At 39.5% G+C, this 24096-nt stretch overlaps 1 protein-coding gene across 2 annotated transcripts in view; it reads right to left on the bottom strand.

The window, feature by feature from the left end:
* Positions 1 to 24096, bottom strand: part of ca10a (carbonic anhydrase Xa) — a 265507-nt gene that overhangs the window by 19412 nt on the left and 221999 nt on the right. For both annotated transcript variants that reach the window (XM_044102569.1, XM_044102568.1), the window contains exon 4: positions 14912 to 15097. In XM_044102569.1, the coding sequence (XP_043958504.1) occupies positions 14912 to 15097 (186 nt within the window). The remainder of the gene's footprint in view (positions 1 to 14911; positions 15098 to 24096) is intronic.

Below are 24096 nucleotides of genomic sequence, written 5' to 3'. Positions count from 1 at the left end.
CAGATTGGTAGAGGGAGACTTGTTGGGAACGTCGACCTAAAAGCACAACGTTAAAGAGGAAATTTACCCAGGAGTTACTCCAGACATCTGGTGTGAATTTTTGTCACTTGTCCCATTAAAAATTTTTTTAAAAACACGGGGTAAACATTGTTATGTTCAACGTAATTAAATGGGAAAAAAAATGGTGCCATTTCTTCCTGTTTTTCCTGCTCGGTAAGAAGATGTGCCAACAAAACGAAACTAAATTTGACTATTTTTTGGGGCTGTGAAACCTTTTGAAAAGGGAGCACAAGATTATATTTGATAATTTTTTGAAATATAAAGAACAAAAAAATTACACAATGAATTACTTTCCATTGAAGATCGATAGGTCATGTTTTACTATGTACCCCAGTCTGTTTATGGCTACTTCAGCACAACAGACAAAAGACCTCCACCCCAAAAAAACAGAACAACAAATGCTAAATACAAAGGTTCTTTTTTTGCTTATTTTGAACAAAAAAAAATCACCCTAAATTAAAAATACATAGAAATAGAGCTTTCACAGAAAAAAAACAGGAGGGAATATTTTACATGCCTCAGTGAATGAGCATTAAAAAAGGCGCCAAAATGTAATTTCTTGTACGTTCCGGCTTGCTCCCTGCTGCAAACATACTTGGAAACCCGATTCCTCTTTTAACTGCTGATTGGAAAACTACCGGGTCCCTTTGGCTCTTGCGCGTTGCTGTTACCAGCGAATTTGTGGCTCGTTTTGGTGGTGAAAAAGCTTCAGATCAGCAACTCTCAAAGTTCAGAGTCCAATCTGGACCAAATCCCACGTTAATTCAAACCCTGTGATCTCTGGAATACAGAGAATATTGACTAAACCGGGTCAAGTGAGACTCATCTTTGGTTCAGACCGTCGCCTGGGAGGAAGCTGACTGCAACCCAGCATGCTGCTGTAACAACAGCCTTTAGGAAAACACCACATTGAAATTAAATTAGGGCTTCGTTTGAGAGGCAGGATAACAAATCTTTCTAGTGTAAGTTCTTTCTTCCACATTCGAGTAAGTAGAGCAGCAAAAGAAAAAAAAATGTTAAAGCTGAATCATCAATAGGAGACATCAAAACAGCAATGGAGAGCGTCATCGTTGGCCAGGCACTTTGCAAACATTTCTCCAAGAGCTAGATAGAACCAATAGAGAGGAAGAATCGATAATCAATAGAGGAGAGGAAGAGAGGGAAGCGATTGAGAGAGGAGATATGAAGACAGACAAAAAGACTACCGCCTATCGGGATCTAAGAATATTTTAAGCCCTCGACCGCTGGCTGTGTGTGTGGTTCAAAAACATAGAATAGAAATACATATAAAAGAGCTACTGTGCAATGAACTGTAAAAAAAACTGAATAAAGACAACTTGAACAGAGGATGAAATAAGACCAACTTGAGACATCATCTGTGAAGATGCTTTTATAAATCACAAAAAATATCTACGGTAATCTTCCTTTCTTTCCCCGAATTCTTGGAAAAGATTTTTCCTGTTCTATTATGTCAGCATTTATCCCGTAATAACCCGCTAGAAGAGTTCCAGTCAGGTTTCAGAGCCCTTCATAGTATTGAAGAAGCGCTGGTAAAAGTCACTAATGACATTCTCATGACCTCAGATAATGGACTTGGCTCTGCACTTGTGCCGTTAGATCTCAGTGCTGCATTTGATGAATCGGATCACCGTATTTTCTTAGAAAGACTTGAATGTGGATGTAGGAATCCAGAACACAGAACCTCCTGGAACATTTTCCTTTGATTGGAGGAGGTAAGCAAAATATAACAATAGATTTACTCAGTACTTGTTCTGGACCTTCAACCTTGTTTCTTCATGGTGGGGCCTTTGGCACAAAGACAACTACTGTAAAATGTTAAAACTGTTCAATTCTTTGTTCAAGTTGTCTTTATCCATAACAACAAAATCAGTTTTTTGTATATACTGACTCTGTACAGTTCATTGCACAACAGCTCTTTTCTATTCCATTTATTTCTACCCTGCGTTTTTGAAACGCACATACAGCCACTGGTTGCTGCGGCTAGAGTGTTAGCAGATTGAGAAAAGTCTGGAGTTGATCTTGTTTTGTTTATTGTACAAGACATCTTCCAGTCCTCCCTTATCAAGATCTGTGCCGATTCTTATCATAGCTAATGGTCCACTGTCCTATCTGCAGCACCAGCCTGCTTCCTGCAAACCCATTAACACTTGAATCAGAACCACTAGGTCCAACTCCACCCTCTTCATCCTGGATGCCCCATCTGTGACGAGGAAGATCGCTTGGTGTCATTTGTTTTCTACACTTCAACTAAATGGGCAACATGCAATAGATTTTCCAAACTATATATATATATATATATATATATATATATATATATATATATATATATATATATATATATATATATATATATGATAGGTATTTTTCCTTGAACCTAAATAAAGAACCACAGACAACGTAAATGAATTTTATGACAAAGCTTTAGCAAAAGGAGAAGTCTCCGAAGCAGCTTCTCCAAGCTGTTCACAGAGAGTTCTGATTTCCCTTCACGCGAGCTCCTGTTTTATTGTCAAAGAAAAACAGTCAAAACAGTCAAAGGGGGCAGAGGTCGTAAAAAGAACAGAGGTTGTACAACATGTAACCTAATCAACATGTAACCTAATCAACTAGAAAACTACTCAACTGCTCACATGAAGATGAACAGTCAATCCTGACCTCCAGGTCAGTTAATACACACATAAGGAAGAGAACACTTTAATTAGACTGAATTTCAACTAAAGTAATAACAAAATGATAATACAGAAAATTCTCTAACAATATATATATGTACTTTTGCCAAAAGGGGACATTAAATCTCTGAAAAGCTACAGGAGTTGAAAAGAAAAGAGTTTTGTTATGCCTCTTTGCCCAAATTTACAAAACCTCCTGATGTTTAACCCAAGAGCTCCTTCTTCATTGCCCTCCAGCCTGCAGTGCCATGATAGCCTAACAAAAAGGATGGTAATAATTTTCAGATCTCTCCTAAAAGGCTTCCAGCTTTTTACTCTTCACCTCCATAATCGTCTGATCCTCCCTTATTGGCAAAGAGCTTGGCACATATTGTACAGGCGGATATAAATAAACAAATGCAAGAGGAGAGTAATTATAAAAAGCTCAACTGGGGGAGTGCAGAACGGCAGAATGTCTATAAACGCAATCAAGGCGAACATGGATGTGATTAGGATCTGATTTGATTTGCAGTTTTTTTTTTTACTTTTATTATTTTTTTTTTAGGTGAGGACGTCAGAAGCAGCCTGAAGGATCCCTGTGCGCTCCCTCGGTTACTAATTGCGCCAAAGTTTGCTGCTGGGCAATAAAAAGGCCAGCGTGGGCCATAATAAAGTGAGAACATCTGCCAAATGGAGGGGAAAGAAAAGAGGGAGACGAAGCAGAAAAGGAAAAAATAGAGGCTGTAATTAGATAGAGAAATAGTTCAAGAAAAAGAGCTGCAGAGGGCTGGCCAGACCAGTGCTCCTGCAGCACTACATCATTTATCACAGCGTTTCCTCGGCTGCACCAGACTCTCGGCGACTGCTGATTTTAGTGACGCCGCAGCCTATTTAACAGGTACAGGCACTTCAGATTCAGCAAGAACGCTGCGTTCTGACGTCCGCTAAACAATTCTACAGAACAGGATGTGACAAAAAGGACAGATTTGGCTCGGATTAAAGGGGTTTATTTAAGTTTTATTGAGTAGAAGTTAGTAAAATAAAATAAAATGGCGCGCTGTTTTTGAAGGTGTGAACTGGAGGATGTTTGATATATAAACACAGAGACGAGACCCACGTTGAACTATGCTCAAATGGGATTTACTGCAACGACCGCGGTTTAGCTAATCTTGCTGCTGGAGCATGAAAATAAATTACGTGACTTTTGACTTGCGCAATAACAGACGCATTTAATGGCACTCTGGTAATGATGTGCAAAAAAGTCTTAAAATAAATTACATTTTTATTTTTCTAGCCTGCTCTTTTGAGATTTCTTTTTCCAATTCATGAACGTGGCAGAATGAACAAACTGTTATACAGAAGCAGGCTTTCATCACACCACACAATCGACATGAAGACGTTTCGAACATGTTAACCCTCAGGTAACAGAAGTGAAACAGAACGGGGAACTCATTGGCACCGTTCAGCCAAAAACTGCCCAAAGGTTGATTCGCAAAGCTTAGTTCCAGACTGCAATTTGGTCTCGGTATAGTTTATTCCCACAACTTTTTATTTGTCAAATATGCTACCAGGTGCAGAATTGTCTGAGTTGCAGAGTGACTAACGGTGTGTTCCGTAGAAATTTGGTTTGCGGAAATTGTTTATTTTACAAGACAAAGTTGAAAGTGTGTCTTAGACCAATGTTACATATAGCAAAGATGAATCTGTAACACTTTCTGTGAAGGGGTGTTCATTAGACTGACATGACACTGTCAAACATGACATGAAATCTGTTATGAACATGGAGTCTTCATGAATGTTTATGACTGTTGACCATTTTGATGGACTTTAAATACCATTAAAACCTATTAAAATAAAAGTTTAATGCAGATTTGCATTAAAAGTGTCATTATTTACCAAATGACACTTGATGACAACAGTCATAAACATTCATGAAGACTCCTTCATGTTCATGACATGTCTTATGTCATGTTTATGTCATGTCAGTCTTATGCACACCCCGTCAAATAAAGTGTTACCGATGAATCTAAGCTAAACAAATTAAAAGTGGTGTTTGCATGTGGAGAGTACAGCGACGTTTGTAAGAGTGCATAAAGTCATTCCTGGCTCCAAGTTCCTTTCATGGTAAATCAAACGCAGCATATGTTACTTCAAATCCAGAGCCAAATTGGTGACTGGAGACAGACGGCACAGTCTCTGGACCGGGAGAGAATAGATTCCTGCAGTGTGAATTCCTTCAGGCAGAGAGAGTGAGGAAAGCCCGGGAATCCCATCAGGCTTGCTTCTGAACGCAACGCTTAGCCTCCATCTTTCCTGCTATTTAACCAGGATAAAACCAAGAGGTAGAAATAGTTTGGGAGTAAATTTAGTCTGAGTTTTGAGCCAGACAATGCCAAGGAGCAAAACACTCCCAACTACAAGCTTCCGCAGAAGCTAAACAAACAGCTAGCACCTGGTTAGCCCAGATGCCAGTCTCATGAGTCTTTTACGTTGTTGTGGATGATATCCTAATGACACCAACATGACTTTCTTTGGTCACATGTCTGAGGATTTGAATGGTTGTCTCTCCGTTTTCCTGCCGTTTTGTTTCGCCAACTTCTGAACTTTTCTTACCACAATTATTTCTGGTCATAAACTGATAGAATTTAATCAACAACAGGGTAAGATATAGTCTCAGAACTCCCATATATCCTGCATTACTGTATATAAGTATAAATGTCATTCAGGTAAATATTATGGCCAACAACATCATGGGATACTGTCCTGATAAAGAGTCAGGGGCTTCTGTTGCGGTAACAAGCCGAGTGTTGGTAAACTGGATGGGGTTTTACGACAAAGTGGAATTAGACGTGAAGGGCTCGCTAGGCAGCAATCTCTGAAGTGTGTGGGAGATTTGGGGGGTGGAGGAGGGTATTGTTTCCCAGGGTCATGACAGCCTCTTTATGGCATGATGGCTGGCCTGGCCTCCAGGGATACGGAAATATGAAGACAGCAAGTCGATGGCAGAGGGAAGGTGTTCAGTGCTGCGTATAAACGCTGGGCTGGAAATGACGCTCTCCATCCCAGCTTCCATCCATCTGCCCCCCCGCCACCCCCATGGATTAACTGGAGCATGGGCCCATAAAGCTAAAAGGATCTCTCCTGTTGCCACACAGTCCGATCACAGTCAGATTATGCGTTTTTGCCGTTACAACTCGGCTGCTTTTCAGTTGTGCTCGGGCCAGAAATCATCCTCTTTCAGTCCATTAGCTGGGAGAATGTAGATCACATTTACTGGTAATTTTCTCATTTGAATATTTTGTTTTCCATTAATATGCATTTCTGAAAATAAATAAATAAATATATAAATAAATAAATAAAATCAAAAATTTGCCACACACTGATGTTCTGATCTGATATTAATCCAAGTTTCTCAGAAATTAATACGCCACAGACCAGACGTGGGCGAAATGTGCTCCATAATAGTGATTAATGATAATTAGAGGAAGAGAAAATAAAACAGAACTAGCTTCCGCGGCAACATCTCTGTGATGATAATCTGCCGCAGCAAAATTAGCTCAATGCGATTTTCCATGTGCACGGCTCTGCTAGGAAGAGGACACACAAGAGATGTATCTGTGATTGATGGGGATTTTAAATCTTTGCAGCAGCTGGCTGTGGCGAATCCTTCTGAGACACTTGACAGGATTTGAATTAAATATAGCTGGATTGTTTCTTTAGCAGCATATGGAGTCTTTCATTCTGTGTGGATACTTAGTTGGATATATTTGATATATTTAAGCGGCGTAGACTTCTATTTGTATACTCACGCATCTAACAATTTCCTACATATTGTAGAGCATATGACTTATTGTGGGAAAGGAGATGGCCTCCGTCTGTCATTGGGTGAAAGGAAGGGTACACTTTAAAGTGGCCACATCAACCCAGGACAACACAGTAGGGGTAGTATCACTTCAACACTAAGTAAACACAGGGCCCATTAACAAAATAGATGCAGAAGTGGTCACACGACCATTTGTAGCAGCTGCTCTGGAATAGAGGCACATCTAAAACATGCAGAGTAGAGGAGGGCCTGAGCGCTGGAGTTGAGAAGCGCTGGTTTTACATTCGCCTGATGCAAACCCTCAGTGACGAATACTCACAAGGAGGGAAGCAGCCATAGCGAAGCGGAAATGTTGAGCTCCACCTCCAACGTGTTACCTGCATCACATTCTCATCGTACTTCACAAATCAGATTTCCGACATATTTGCTCTCTATACATCTGTGCGTCACACTCCTTCTACCATGGTGGTATTGGCTTTGTGCCTCCCTCCTAAGGGGAATCATGGCTGTAACACTGGTTGTTTGACTGTAATAAAGACCACATACAAATTACTCACTTTCTTGTAATACATTGTGTCAAGGAAATGGACCACACTGAGCTTAGTTCTGCTGTAGGGTTTCTTCGTGTTAAGAGGAAGTCATTCCTTCCTGGTGTCTCCATGTGCAGGAGACAGCAGGAAGTAAACTCAACGTCTTGATGCGGCTTCCTCACAAAAATGTCCCTTTTGTAAATGACTGATTTGGAATCCATTTTACTGAATTTGGGTCTGCACGTCTCACTTGTGCTGCACTGAATTAATTTGGCTATCGGATTGGTTTTAGTATCGCCTTTTCAGAAAAGGAATTAGCGTTAAAAAAATGAATGTAAAGCGATGCCGCCAAAATAAATTTGATTAAACTGAATCACTAAAGCATGAAGACAAGAGCAGGTGACAGTTGTTGGCCATGTAAAGTTTAGTAGCTTATTAATAACTGGAATCATTACACAGCTTTAATTGTTCATAATTTCCACATCCAAACACAATGTTGCATTTTTCTTACCAACCAATCAAGTGCTAAGCAAAAGTTAGTGTGAGATCCAGATTTTAGCAAGTTCTGCAAGATGATACTTTTGGATTTTCAGCAGCAACAACTTTAACTAGGACCCGTTTGGTGGACAAAATCCAAAGGGTTTTCTTGAAATCAACTCTGACAAACATTTTCCTTCGACAGCAGGAGTGTGGCTTTACTTTAACACAGCGCTGACAGAAAAATTAGACGGATGAATTCCTTCCTGTCATCGATCACCCGGGTCAAGATTCCACAACAGACTGAAGTGAACACATTCCAGAAAGAAAGAGATTCCATAAAAAAGAAGGCCTGTGGTAAAACAATTAAATGAGTTAAAAGATCACCAGAAGGGAACTGGGATTTTAATACTGCATACAGGAAGACCAAGGTTAAATGTTCAAATCAAATTAAGTTTCTTCGCATTACAATCTTCTTATAAAGAGAAATGCATGTTTTAAATTATTCAGAGACTTCCTTACAAATTTTCAGGCGGCAGCTTCAACCTTCTCTTGCTGTCTTCTAACCCGTTTCCCCCCGTTTCTGATATCAGAGGATAATAAAGGCCGCCGAGCGTCATCTCGCTGTGCAAAAACATAAGTTAGCCTTGTGGAGAAATATTTGGAATATTTTAGCAGGATGAGCAAGGTGTTTCATTTTCAGATTAGACTGTGAAGCTGCTCCAGGGGAGCAGAACCAAAAACACACACACACACACACACCTACACACACCCACAAAGGAACCAGTTCTTCACTACTACTCCCATAGGTTACCATTTCAGAAGGATATTCAGCTTTAAAAATTTTAAATATCACTCTCTGTGTTCATGTTTCAAGGACATGCCTAGCCACCTTTCTCTCTACAAATAGAGAGAAACGAGGAGCGAGGGGAGCAGGAAGCATCTTATTGGAGCGTGAAGTAACCCAGGCCGGGCGGGGATTCATCTACAAGGGCACAGGGGTTACAGAAGACAAGGAAGTTTTCTATTCGCAGTTACCTGAGAAGAAGTTACTTCGGAGAAGATGTTCTCCTTTGTTTTTTTAGCTTTCTAGTGTTGCGTCTTTTCTCGAGCTTTCTACTGACCTAACGTTCTGATGCCTTCTAATCGTCTAACCCTAACCCTCAAAAGAAGCTTCTAGACTCCCAGTTAATCTTGAGCAAATAAGCTAAAAAAAGAAAGAAAGCAGGAACTGTTACACGCATCAAGCAGCATTCAAGGGAACGTGGACATTGAGGGGAATTTTCGACCAAAGTGAATATGGCATCGATTTAGACTGCATCACTTTTGATGGATCGTCAAACTTTACAGCTTTTATCTGAAGTCTATGTTTGTTTTTCTCTGGGCTGGTATTGTAGTTCCAATGGCTGAAGGTTTAGTTCAGATGACAATCCTCACAGGTCATGACAAAAAGCTAACTGATTGTACCAGGCGAGGCGTTTTATTTGTTTCTAGTCATATTTACATGACTAGAAATAAAATAAAAATAAAAATAAAAACAAGCTAGTAAAAACTTAACACTGCAGTACCAAAGTAAGGGAAAACAATAACAGTTCACGATTTTCCAAATGTTATCAATCAAAGGCGTCTCTAAAAATAATTTTTTTTTTTTTGCCTTGAGTTAAAGAAGCTCAGTGTTTCAGCATTTTTGCCGTTTCATAATTTAAGTAACAGTTAGGCATAAAATTATTCATAACCCAGTCAAACTTAACTTTTAAGTAATTTTTGTTTTAATTTAACCAAATGTGTCTCTGATGGTACATAATACAGGCGTCTTTAAAAAGGACAACAAAGAAACCTATTTATACTACATAGATATACAGCTAGTTATACCATCCATTTTGTTACCGGATGGCGTTTTGAAAATAATCAATACCCAAAAACAGAAAAATATTTTAAATGTATTGCAGCAAACAAGCTGTTCTTTCATTTGACCACCAAGCTTTTGCACGTTTACACTGGTTCATCTTTGGCGATGAGCTCCAAGTCTTTTAGATTTAGAAGTTTCTCTTTGCCATCGCACTGCCACTTTAGTCCTGCATAGAGACCTTACATCTCCTTTACAACAGATGAATAGACACTTTCTGTTCTGTTCAGGGTTAAAGTGTTGCTTTCCTTTTGTATTTTGTTAGAAAAATAATGGAGTAAATATTTTGAAGGCACATTTGTAACACATCTCCATTTGGAAATGGAAATCTGCTGTCAACGTAACCTTTCCCCCCTCCAACCCCTTACTCCCGCCTGCCTGGAGGACACTGTACAACATCACATTTCAGCTGCACATCGCATGAGAAGCCTTTATTCTCTGGCTCTGAACTAGTCCTCAAACACAAAGTTCACCCTCAAAGGGTAAGTCAGCAAGTGAAGGCAGAGGCTAAATAAAACATGAAGGGAGTGAAGGGAAGGTGATGCTTTCTTTTAGGCTTGGGCACCAGAGCTCTCCATCCTCCCAAGGACACATAAACATGTTTTGTTAGGATTAGAATATCTCTCTCTCTCTCTGAGGGAGGATAAATTATTATCATTAATTAGAATAAATTTGCCTGTCAAGGCTGCAATTATTTTGTTGCCACACAAATTGCCTACTCGTATAATGATGCCGCCGGAATGCGGCGGCGTGAGTGACGCACGAGTTTGTTGAACAATCAAAAGCCAAGAAAGCTAATTGTTTCACTCGTCAAAAAGAAAAAAAAAAAATTAAAAAAGAGCAAGCCAGAGCTCACAGCAGCGCCGGGTTCAGGTGTGTGCCGTGAGGGAGCTGTGTGCACGCCGTTAAATGCTTAACTGTCATCACCAAGACAACTTTATTTCTGCCCGAAGCACTGATGCAAATTGCTGCCATGATGTGAAAGCTCATTAAGAATGTCATATGAGTCCCTGTAGCCTGTAGGTGTGCAAAAAAAAAAGAAAAAAAAAAAAATTAAAAAGATTTAAAAAAAAAAACAACAAAACCCTCTACAACCAGAATGAGCTCAAACGGAGAACAGTAACAGGTTCCTATTTTGAGAACGTTAAAAATGGACATGACGCAACAAAGAGGCAGTTTCGCTCTGAATAAAATTAGATGTGTTTCGAACGTCGTAGAACACAATATGCACAATGTCACTGAAGGTTTTAGCTATGAACTTGAGGGACATCCCATTTAATACGATGCTGACCTGCCGTTTGTAGATGTAACGGTTTCTTCTCCTCTAGGAAGTCTTCCCACAGAGAGGAAGAGTGTGTTTAAGAGAATCTTTTTTCCCATTTTCCCTGACGCGCATGTGTGAAGTGAGACGCTGAAGGCATTGCTCACAATCCTCGCTCTACTGATTCCCAAGGGTCTTTCCAGTTGAGGTCGGCCTCTGTGCAGGCCAGTTAAGTTCACAGAAGCAACAAATGGCTCAAGCACACAGACTTTGCTTTGCGTTTTACTCAGCAGTCCTGTTGGAACAGAAACGGGGCCTCCCCAACCTGTTCCAAGGAAGTAGGGGGCATGAAATTTGTCTGAAATATGTTCTAAAACTGAAGTATTAAGATTTCCTTGAAAGAGAAGAGTTCATTGAAACTGAGACAAGACCAACACCTGAAAAACAGCTCCAACCCCCCCAATCTCCTCTGCACCAAACTTTACACTTGACGTACTGCAATCAGGCAAGAGCCGCTCTCTTGGTGACTGCCAAACCCAGACTCATTAATTGGATTGTCAGAAAGAGAGGCATAATTCATCACTCTGGAGAACAACAATCTCCACTGCAGTAGAATCCGTTGGCAGAACGATTTACACCACTGCATCCAATCTTTTTTGTGTTGCACCTGGTGGTGTGGGGCTTGGATGAAGCGGCACAGCCATGACAACCATTTTCAAAAATAACTCTTGCAGCTCTCTTTGCGTAGATCTTGAACTAATCTCAGTGCGGCTTGAGGTTTGGAGATCTGTGGCCCAGCATCTGCTGACCCTGACTCATGGTTTCCTGTGGCTCGCAATGTCCTCTTCTTTGTTATGACACCAGTGCCATGTTTAGTCACGGACATGGCATGGTCAGGATATTCAGTTTCCTTCTTCTTTTTTTTTTTTTACCAAAAATTTGGTATAGAGACCGTTCTCTACATGGTTTGTGCAAACTGAAAATGGTACTTCTTAAGACTTCCAACAATGGCTTTGTTTTTTGTTTGTTTCTTTTTTAGTCTCTTCCTTTAATGTCTGAGAAGTGGGGCGTAAAACTAATAGCTGACCTGTCAACATACGCTCCAACATGGACTGGGATCTTTTTTAAGCTTTGGACCTTTGCTTGGCCTGAATGTTCACCTGTGTGTGTGTGTGTATCCAGGACTACACGGTGTTTAAGGTCTCTTGGTGTACGTGCAGTGGACGGCTGCCTATTTGCAATTCAGTACCTGCAGATTCACCTAGAAGATTTTCCTGTGGAAACTGACTCTAAATTGTTCACGGGAAGTCCGTCCATTTGTGTATTTTTTCGCATCGCATGTCTAAAATATTTGAAGAAAATCAAGGTGTCCGATTTTCACTTAATACCAGGGTATCCACTGCATGATGCAACAGAGGCTCAGTGAGACGTCTAAGGCTATGGATAACATTTTGTAAAGTAACCCTGTTTCACCTTGTGCTCCTTGGTTTTCAAGATGCTTTCGAACAACAATATTTTCAACTAATCACAGGAAATTCCAATAATTCACATAAATCTTTGTGGTTATTGTGTAAAAGATTAATGTAAAAAATAAAAAAATAAAAAAACAAAACAAAACAAAAATCCCCAAAAAATATATACTTCCTGGGAGAAAGACAGAAGGGAATCATTCTTTGAATGTGGCCATGTGGGAACAAGAGGATCAAAGTACGACAGCAGATTGTAATTGCTAAATGACGACATGAGTAACATGACAGACGGTGTGATCCACCAACCTTGAGGAAGTTATTTTAGAAGGCAAAATCTTGTGAAAAATTGATAAGCACGTTAGGACACGCGAATGTGGCTCAGAATTTTTAAGTTGTGAACTGTGAACATAAATTATTCAGCTTTAATCTCTGTGAGCTATACTTAAAAATAATATTCAAACGACCAGCCAAATTTACATGTTGAAAAGGGGGCTGTTGAGAATTTTACACCTGATATTTATTATTATTTTTGCCACGACCGTTTCTGGTGTTTGGTTGATTATACAAGGGACCAAAAAAATAAAATAAAATAATTGTTGTCAAACCCCAGCACAGCAAATATAAATCTACACCATAGTTACCACATTAATATTAAAGACTTTTTGACCTCTCACTAGGGGTTTCTTCATCAAACCATGAAGGTGTGTGGAACTGGTACAGAAAGAACCGCTAGTTTCACCGCAGCGTGTTTAGTAAACCCCCAGCCAACTCTACATGACACCTTGCTGTGCTGCTGCTGATATCAACTCAGCACAACACGTCTTGGCTCTCTAATGGTCTCTCTGCATTCGATTCAACTTGACTTCACTGGGGGGGTAATTCAAGTTACTGCACAGAGGGGCTGCCCTTATCATTTAGAGTCGACGAAAATTACATGTAATTGCGAGAAGTGTGGTAGAACCAGGCCTGGCGGATGACTAAAATGGACCATGAACTACAACTTCCACAGAGGCTTGAGCGCAAGAGAACAAAACAAAACAAACAAAAAAAACAAACAAAAAAAAAAACGTGGAATGCATTCAGTCACGGACAATTACGATCACAGACGAGTGCTGTGAAAAAAGTCTTTGCTGCCTTATACGTTTTATTCTGCTTGTACCATGATTTTTTTCACGCTTTAATATTCCAGGTCAAAAAAAAAAAAAGAAAAAAAAAAAAAAGAAAAAGATAAAGTGCAAAGCAGAGATAACACGAGTAATCCTAACCGACCTCGGCCTATGTTGAAAAAGTAATTATTCCCTACACCTAATAACGGGTGGTGCCAGTCTTGGTGTCAACAGCTGGCATGAAGCAATTATAATGACTGGCAGATAGTCGAGTGTTTGGCTCTTCTCTGCAGAAATGTTTTCATTTAGTCAAATTGGAGGGTCTGTGAGCTGGCAAAGTAACTTCACTTGGGTCCAGACTCCAAAAAACCCCCGCAATTCTGTTTTTGTAAATTTTCAGCCATTGCGAGTTTATTGTGGATTGTTAGGTTACTCCCTTCAAAAATAATTTTTTTGCAAGCGAGGACAGATGGCAAGATATCCAGGTCACATAATTGCATCCACTTCACTTTAAATGGCAGACTGAAGGTTTCGGAAACCCAGCTGAAAACAGATAAAACATCATCTTGATCTTTATAGGAAAATGTTTCTGTTTTAAAAAAAAAATAAAAATCAAGACTCAAAATTGTATGGTGATTATGTACTCCTCTCCATTGTCTGACTGTAGCTTTTATCTCAGTAGTGATGCCACTGACTGCAGTCACAATGGCTATTGGTCAATACCACTTAGTTGACATAAAAATATATATATATATATCTACAAACTGTTGGAAGTCATTTTGGGGTGTTTTTTTATGCTTTTATATGGTTCATTTCTTCTTCCAATTTTCTTCCCAGTCTCCCTTTTTCAGTTCTTTCCTTCTCACAGCTGGCTAGGGTTAATTGTAATTTTCTTGGGGTTATGGTCAGAATTAAAGTAGATGAGTTGATTCAGACTCATTCTTCAGCTCAACTCATTGTTCAACCAGAAACCATTTCATTTCTGCCAAAAATACATTCGTATATTTGCAGTTTTACAAACAGAGTAAGTAGGGGAGCCATCCTACATTTACCTTCACCTCTGTCTCCAGTATTCCAGCACAACAACTTGCGTCGTCAAAGTTCTTCCTTTTATACATTGCTCGGGCCGCTGTTATGATTTTTAGAGCGTTTGCAGTGGTTATGCAGCTCTACAAGCATCATACCGCAATGTAAGGTCAATTTTGACATGTTTTAAAAAAAATAACTTCCCTTCTTTCTGTTTCTAAAACGACGACTTTAAGAAGAAAATGTTCACCTAATGCCTAACCTATTTGCTTGCTCATTGACCATAATGTTGTGCTCTATATAGCACATTGTTCATTCTTGTGTGGTGGCTTTAGGACCAACTTTTTATGAAATTTAAAGCTGCTAATCACTGATGCTGAAAAAAAAAGAATTTTTTTGTTTTGTTTTTTTTGGAAAAGGGGACAACTATTTCTGCTAAACATTTCCTAGTGAGTCTGACTGGATTTTTACTGCTGGCCACAGTTTCTTGTGTAACAGAAACTCATTTGAAATGATTCATCACTTCCCATGTCTGTTCAACAAGCAAGTCAACGATTGCTCAACATTTCTGAATCCACACACACCTCTCCAGAGAAGGCCTGTCCGTTCAGCAAGTGTTCAGAGCCCTGGCCGTCCTCGCTGCCGAAGTGAAGTCGTATCTCCTCCAGACGATGGCTGTACGTCATCGGGCCCCCGGAGATGTTAACCAGATGCTCCTTGTCCAGGCGCAGAGAGACGTGGCGGCCCGTGTTGTACATGGTCCCTCCCACCTGGGGTAAAACAAATCCAGAGTCACGGACTACAAGGCCAACACAACAACATTCCTTTTTAATGGTGCCCACAGTACGAGGAAAAAGAAAACGTCAAAATGAAAATGAAGGAGTTAACATTTTCTGTGGCGCGTTTTGGAGTTGTGCATCTTTCTTCTGGGAAAAACAGCAAAACCTAGACTCAATTTAGCTATCAAATACAATTTGATTCAATCCAGTTTGCAATAAAGCAAATGAATGATGCTGTGTAATACAGAGAGGACCTGATAACACAACAGCATTACGATATCTCATCAGGACCATAGAAGACTCTTTAAAGATCAACATAAATGAGCACAATTTCTTTATATTTAGACCCACTTGCAGTTTCTCCATCTAGCATCAAAACTAATTTAATTTTCTAAGTATTTTCTGCCTAAGCTTAATCTGAAGGCGTTCAGTAAATGAAATGTGTTGCCATGAAGCTCGTTTCTCCTATTAAATGAACTTCTAGAAAAATAAAATAAATCACTGCATTTGCCTGGCGTAATATTCTAATCATTTTCTTATCTGTCGGCATAAAAAGAAATCTTCATGACTAAAGACAGAAATGAAGTCTTGAAAATATCGGCATGTGTAATCCATTTAAACAGCTGGTTTCACTTAGTGAATTAAGTGACTGAAATAAATAAACTTTTCGATAACGTTCCAATTTTTGGAATATGTCCATATCTGTGGGTGTTTCACACAGGGTTAAGTTTGCAAACTTATCAAACCAGTTGTTCTTTGGGGTCAAGCAGTTGTTTGTTACGCCTGTTTTTTTTATTTTTTTTAAAGAAATACGGTGTGGTAATGTCTGCTTTTCAGACCATTTGGTTGATTTTCTCCTACCTGAAACTCAAGAATGCAAAACTGCCTTTATGTTCTGGTGAGGAATGACTACTTGGCATTTCCTCCTTTTAAAACCCAACCTTCCTTGGCTCACATTGGTTGTGGGTAGAAACGCATATTTCTGAGTGGAATGCGGCGCTGAAGATGAGGATAAGCAGGTGGGCAGAACCAAGCGGCTGGAGCTGGTGGAGTTACGTTAACAAATAGATGGACGGCGGTTTTGAATGTCACAAACTTGGCAGCGACATTTTAAAGCGCACCCAAACTAAAAGCTAAACTAAAATATTTTTTAGAGATTAAATGCTCCTTCCTAAAAGATGGTGGTCACATATGCAAAACATTTTCCTACTGAGAACTTTAGAAGAGAGGCAAGTCCTACTCTGTTTGTTCACACACTGGTTCCATTGGCAGATTTAACTTATAAAAAAGATATTTTTCCCATGTTTTAAGTTAATTATTTAGAACTAGTGCTACTTCATCAATATTATTTACCTAAAACAAACCTGTATGTCTTGCTAAAAAGTTACACTTTAGTTAGTTGGTCTTATTTTAAGTGTAATAAAATATTTGCACTAGAAACTAGAACAAAAATACTTTGTAAGGTTTGTGTGTTTTTGCAGTGGAGAGCTAATGCATCGTCTAAGTGACATTTTGTGAACTGTCTCTTACTTGATTTCGCATCTTCAGAGTTATATAGGAGCAGTACCAAGCTTTGAGCTTGTGAACTAGTAAATAAAAAGAACAAAAAACAACAACAAAAAAAAACCCCAGTCCCAATCAATACATCACAAGCGATGTTCATCAGTACAGTACGTGTTTTTATTTATTCATAATCATAGGCAGGTTCAGGGTGGGGGAAGCATTGCTATTCAAGCCGCAACTTTGGGTGGACTTCCAATGCCCTTATCTGCCTCCTTCCATCCCTTTGCTTTTCCTCCCCCTCTGTTCCTCCCCTCCTTGTGCCGCTGCCTTTCAAAAATGATCTCTCCTTCCCTTCTTTAAAGTCCTAGAAAAAGAAGTCTGCCCACACTTTGTAAATATTTTATAGATGCTGTGAAAAATCAATGGTCTGAAAGGATGAAGTGAGAGTAAGAGGGAGTGATGCAAAGAGAGATAAGTGCCGTGCGCAGGTGGAGAAAGGTGCGCTGAGTTTAGTGCCCGACGAGGGAGAGAGAGCAGAGGTAGAGAAGACTGAGCCTTTTTATGTTCCCCGATGAATTAAAAGGAGCGAGGTGAGACCTCTGAAAAGACCAAGAAAGTCTAATCTCTCTCTCTCTCTCAAAGCCTGCTTTCTCTTCCTCTCTTTTTGTTCTTTTCTTTGAGGCCGTTATTCATCAGGCAGAAGAAGTAGTTAGTGTTTTTGTTTTCCAAATCCTCGGAGACGAAATGTCGAGCAGGCTAGAAAATTGAAGGACTCCCGAAGAGAAGGCATTAATATTCCACTATGAAACTCCAAATGCGTTACATAACATCTGATTGTTAAAGCTCTGATTTGGTGCCACGGTGATTCACCGCTGACAAAAATAAATAAATAAATAAATAAAAAAGATAATTTGGAATGCATAATTATAGCAAGTTCTTCTTTTTCAGGAATGATGAATAAAAACAACAACTCAATGTTTTGACATCTTTCTGCAGCGGTTTGCGTTCAACATCATCCGTCTGGTTTTGTAGAGCCAGTGAGGGACAGGTTTTACTGAGGGCATCCAACCAAGGAAATGGAGTTTGCCAACAATTTGTGAACACAGTTCAGCATTTACCAGCTGTTAAACACGGATTAACCAGCAGCAAACTGGCTTCATTGTCCCTCTGAGGCCCTGTGTCCTTCCACATCCAGCTGCATGATCCACCAGAGAACTGGCAGGTCCAGGGAAGAGTAAGCGGCCTCTAGATCACTCGATGGAGTGATGTATTTTATTTTTCTGTAAACTACCAGCGTGTTTGAGATCTACTCTGTGCCCCACACTGTTTGGCTTGTTAGCCGTGCTTGTCGGTTTGGGTCTGGATGTCCTACGGAGATCTAATTGATTGCTTTTAAAGAGTGTTTCAGGCACTATGGTGTTCTGTGTACCACTTTGCCAATAAGCATTTCTTCTGCGACATATCTGCCTAACCGGAGTAAGGCGTTAGTGACAGAACAATATTTCTCTGTGTGGGAAGGCCGTCGCTCGTCTTTAGTGTGTTAGCGACTTTGATCCCCGGACACAGAGAGGTATGTGAAGACCTCAAGGTGAGCTAAGCTCACCAAACTTTGCCTGAATCGAAAGCAAAGAGTGGTAGAATGTTGATTGTGTCATTAATTAAAACCACAACAAAAGAAACCCAAAGTGATCAATGTGTCCAGTCAAATAGGGACGTAGCAAACCAAAAATAATGGTCATTTTTACATACAAATTATTGGAATGTTCAGATGTCTGTTAAATACAGTAATGAATTTAAATTCGATTTATATTAAAAAAAACTCTCTGATGAGCAAAAAGGGGAAATTAAATGTTAGCATTTTTTTTTTAAAACTTCACTCCACAGTTGCAATATATATTTTTATTTTTCTTCTGGATGGATGCAAACTGCATTTCATTGTGCAACGATGAGTTTTGTAGAAGGTGATGGAAGGAAAGTTCTGCTGCGGACAGTATTGTATTATTTTATGTCATGAAGTTACATAAGAGAGCTGAAAACTCAAACTTTTAGTCCATACATTCCCAAACTTTATAACCTCTAGGCTGCCAGGAAAATCTGCACTAATTAGAGAAAATAAGAACTGATTTTTTTTGGACAATTTGGCTTTTATAAAAAACAGTGATAACTGCTAAATATAGTAGCCAGCAAACACATTTCTTAATGTGTGTGTAATCCAGTATCCATTATACCAAGTCTCGCTCTTCTGACCTGAGGGATTTACCATCAGGCGCTGTAGATAAACACCAAAGCAGCTCACTTTGAAATTCCCTGACATGAAAACAAACGACGACTTAACTATCATATCTTGTTTTCAGTAATCCTCAAAACATACCACCAAACGATGGAGCTAAAGGTCCGCTTTACTGCAGCTTAATTATACGCCAACCTCTCCCCCTCCCCCCCTGACAATGACCATCAGTGGACTGGAGATAATTACGCTGTATAGACATCAGCACAGAAACAATTAAGTTTTAAGACAGCAATGTAAAAAAAATGAGAGACCGCTTACTCTTCTGTAATCCACGTCTAACCATCACAGGATTGTTAAGGAGGAAATATACATCAGAAATGTGCTCTATTGTCGATGGAGAAATTTATTTTCCCAGCTTGCATGTTGTTTAGTAGGAGAGATCCTGTTAGGCAGGACAGCTAACAAGCAGGAAAGAGTATCCAACAATACAAAGGCATTGAGAGTAAATGCACTTAGTGTATAATAGAGAAACTGACATGTGGAACGGCTGCTACAAGAGTGCGTTTCGGAGGTGGGGGGGAAAAGCTGCACTTTTTCCTAATTGGCCGCCCACACCTCCCAGGGATCGATACTCTCCTGGAAAGGTAAGGCTGACTATAGCTGCCGAGCGCAGAGCGACGTTACGGGGGCGACTCTGCTGCTCCGGGGAGCCCTCCCCTCCCGCAGCCTATTGTGTGCAACACAATCTTGGATATGTAAATGATTATTTGGTGATTGAAGATGCAAACAAAACTCCACTGGAGCACGAAAGCAATTTCAGAAGAGAAATTGAACTCATAAAAATCCCTTACAATTAAAGTGAAATTTAAAGCGTCACAGTTGGGGCTAAAAGATCACATTTAACTATATTTAGGCAGCTGGTCGTCGCCATGCTTGGTTAATTAATGAATATGACTTGACTTAAACTTTGTTTAGCCACGTTTTTTTTTTTGTTTGTTTGTTTTGTGTTTTTTTCCCCCCACGCAAAGGCAATCATTAGCCACAGCGGATATGCTGGAACGGTCGCATGCGAAGCAAAAGTACTACATCTCAATCAGCCTCGTCCTTATTTGGAGTCTCAGCACTCATGTTGATAGTAACCTAATTATTTTTGCAGCAGTTTTTGTTGTTAATATTTTCACATTGTGTGCTGAATGTATTTGTGAAAATCACAGGCTTTTGTGCTCTATTCATCAAACACAAATCCAGCCTGTCAGACAAACACAGGTCCGTGTGTTGCTCGTACACCGGCATCTGAATCACACGCTTGCATGACAATCGACAAACAAAAAAAACAACATTCCCAGCTCTCAAACTCATGTCCCGGTATCACACCGCTACCCTGATTATACCGTTTTTATGCTAATGACTCGCAAACAACGTTAGGAAATGCTCCGCTGTGCTCTTTGCACCGTCTTTTGTTGAGAATATTGCAATAATCAGCACATTATTTAAATTCTAGCAATTGCACGCCTGAAACTGAGGCTCATCTGTCTCTCAATGGCAAGCGAAGAGCTCCATTATCGTCCGAAAACTGCTACACAAAGAGGCAGAGACAACTTTTTTAATTGCATGACAACAGGAAGACGGTGTAGTTTGTATTTAATGAATTCTATATACAATGTGTGTCTACCTTATTTATACGGCGAAGAACCAGTCATACATCATAGATGTCGGAAAGCCTGTGGTCTTCAGTGCTGCTGGATCTGGACTTATTTATCTTCTTGCATTTGCCTTATGAATTCCTTTAATAAATATCTGAGTGAATGAATTATACAACATAATGATATGATGACACCAGATTGCAACAACAAGCAACCAAAAAGTTGCTAATTCGTGGTTTTCTAAATGTCAATTGTTACTAAGACACAGTAATACAAAAAGACAAGAATAACTTTTTTGACCCAAATTGCCTACTCCTCTTTGTTTTGCTTTAATCAGGACGCTTGTGTCAACACCTCTGTGAGCTTTAGCATTTGAACGGAACATTGTTTCGAACTCGTTTTCTGTTAACATCCAAGGTTTATGTTTGCCAACTTATTTTATTGTCATTGGTTCGTTTCGTTTGCTGATTCATCGACAAATGAATCACAAATTGTACTTCCTCCATCTACAACGATGCAAGAGGAGACCAAGGAAGGCTACAGAAAAAGGTTTTAATTTTCATATTTATTTATTTTTTTAGGTTGGCAATGGCTTAATAGATTGCACCTAATTTTGTTTGTTATGGAATGACTCAATAAATCCTCCTTTATTTTTTCCACATTTTGCTAAGTTATACTAAAACAATTTTTCATTAAGCATGCTTTTAGACTTTGTAAATTTAGTAAGTTGCAACTTTAAGTTATAGCTAAATAAGTGCTTGCAGCCAATATTTTAATATTTTCCATAAGGACTTTTGGCAGCTGGCGGCTGTCATCTAAAATCTAATTAATTTGTTAGAAGAAAGGAGGACATTTTTGGCATTAAGCAAATACAACATTCCAGTGAAGAGGACCTCATAATATTTGTGAAGGATGCACAGGGAAGTGTTGGGCGGCCGGGGGAGAGTTGCTATCCAAACCCAATCCTGCAATATGTGAAAATGTGATTGCCTCCCATGTTGAATCATGAATTTATTGTGATTAACCTCGTCTTTTTGGTACAATTTCATGAATGGATGGTTGGCTGGCTGGAAGGATGGAAGTCCTGTCTTTAAAAAGCTGCAATTCTCTCTCATCTCTAAACTGGGCATCACATTTTTTGCTTTAAAAAAAAAAGAAAAGAAGGAGTATCTCAAAGGTAGCTAAAAAATTGATATCACAGAAACGCTCTCTCTCTCTCCGTACGCCAAAGTCTATAACCACAATCTCCTTACCAGACTGCATGTATTATACATAACTTGCTGTACAGTCTAGTCTAGCCTGTAATGCCTTTATCCTATCAGTCTCAATACAGTCTGCAGGAATGCAAACATAAAAGTCACCCACGTCTAAATCCTGAAAAAGGGACTTCCTGCCAAACCTTCATGAAACAGAAATATTACATATTCAGTGACGGAAATGCTCTAGGAAACCTGTGACTTCAGAGGTCGGCTCATGTCCCAAACCCAACAGTTATTATTTTTCTTTCTCCGGTTGATAATTAAAACTTTACTGTATGCTGGCTTTTTTTTTTTTTTTTTTTCATAGAACTCTTAGAACTAAATGAGAACACCGAGCGAGTTTCAAAGAACTTTGAACAACATGGGTTCACATTTAGATCGACTTGAAATCATTCACCCTATGTAAATTACAACTTATTAAAACAAAAACAACAACTACAACTACACCAGAGTAAACACAACAAGGCAAAAATAACATTTGAATTTTAGGCCCTGAAGATAAGATTTATCAAGCTTCAGTAACTAAACTGGTCAACACTTAACTACATCACAGGACAGGTTAACTAATCTCAACATCACATTTAGGCCCTTTAGCTACAGCCACACTGTTTCTCATCTTGTCATAATGGTTGCCAAATCTTTAAAAAAGTGTTTAATGTGCCTAAGAAAAGGAGAAAATGGGGCATATATCAGTCTCTCTTGCGTTTCTGCGACAGGTGTCAATGTGGTGTTGCACATAAATGTACAGTAGTTAAAGTTCTTCTGAGCAGAATTCGCTTTTTTGGGGTACTTTGAACTGAATTTTATTACATGTTAAAAAGTGTATGTAATTCTCCCCGACATTTTAACATTCTTCTAATTGGGGGTGAATCCAAGTTATACATGATGTTTCGTTAAGGTTAGACGTGGGATGTTTCCTGTAAAAATAGGTGCAAAAATGGATGGTGTGTGTGTGTGTGGGGGTGCGTGCGTGCGTGTGTGTGTTTCAGCATTTCTCACCTCTTATGTTAATTTCTTTCTATTAAATTGTGGGCCATTGTGAGGCCCAGAGCCCGGGTCCCGGGTCCCATAAGAAGAAGTGCTGTTCTAAGGTTATAGGTTTTGTTTAGGACTATGGTGTGAATTGAGTTTATGGTTAGTCACATGTTGCCAATGGTTAGTTTCGTGGTAAGTGTCAGGTTTAGGTCAATGAAAGAAAAGTTAATGGATGTCGATGCAAAGTCCTTGTGAAAATAGAAACGCATAATGTGTGTGAGCAGTAGAGATGCAATTCACCTATTACATACACACAAACGCAATTTTGCTCCAATTAGGCCTTTGGTTTGCCTTAAATATAACAACACTGCCTAAAGATTCTTGCCCTAGGCATCAGTACTAATGCGGATCATGCAAATTTATCTGTTACGTGCCGTTTCTGCAGACTTTTACTCACTGTGTGGACTACTGTCAGTTCCGGGAGAAATTGTCTGATAACACTACTGCTCCACTTAAATGCCTCTGGTCCCACATGTACCAGCTTCTTAATCTTTATATACCAATCTCTGGCGTCCACTCAGTGCTTAGCCTGGTTTTATAGGGTGCTTTTCTCAGCTGGATGTTTCATCAGTCCTTTTGTTTCAAATAATTCATTTGCTTTTTGCTTTGGTTGCCCCCGTGCTTTATACCCGTGTACGAAAACAGGTTTGGCTTTCGTCTTGTTTGCTGTTTTACACAATCGGAGGGAATTTCGCCTCGCTGCCTTCCTTCTGACTTTGCCTCTTGCGCTCACAGAGTTCACTCCAGGGAGATTCATGAGCAGAAAGAACCAAATTGAAGGCGCTGGTGTTGCTCACAAGCAGAAGGAGTTTGAGCACAAGAAGCAGGAATCGAGCAGGGCCAGAAGATATTTGTGGCAGAGGCTTTAAATCTGACTGCAGAAACATATTTCCTAGAGGGAACCACCAATTTATTTTGAGTTGCAACTCAAAATAGGTGCAACATCCGAGTGTGAAAGTAAATAACTTGCTTTCGTTTGCATTGACATTCTAAAAAGATAATTTCCCCCCCAATACACCTGTGAAAAATAGAGCAATCAGCCAATAAATAGTATGTGTTCAAAGCTGCAGTATGTAACTTTTATATATAAAAAGTTATTTTTTTACGTATTTGTTAAAACTGCCACTATGTTGTGACAGTTTAATATGAGAGACATAATTGGAAAAGAGATTGATCTCTGAGCTAGTCTTCTACAAACACTCGCTGCTCTTGACCAAAAACAACCAATCAGAGGCAGGAGGAAGGTCTTAATGCTGTCAATCAACTTCATGCTCTCCTGGCGGAGAAACAACTTACTGTTACAGGAACACCATCTACCCA

The sequence above is a fragment of the Gambusia affinis genome, linkage group LG20 (assembly GCF_019740435.1).
Source record: "Gambusia affinis linkage group LG20, SWU_Gaff_1.0, whole genome shotgun sequence".
In the NCBI taxonomy this organism is placed as follows: Eukaryota; Metazoa; Chordata; class Actinopteri; order Cyprinodontiformes; family Poeciliidae; genus Gambusia; species Gambusia affinis.
The sequence above is the reverse complement of the archived record's forward strand: the minus strand, read 5'-3'. Positions and strand labels throughout refer to the sequence as shown.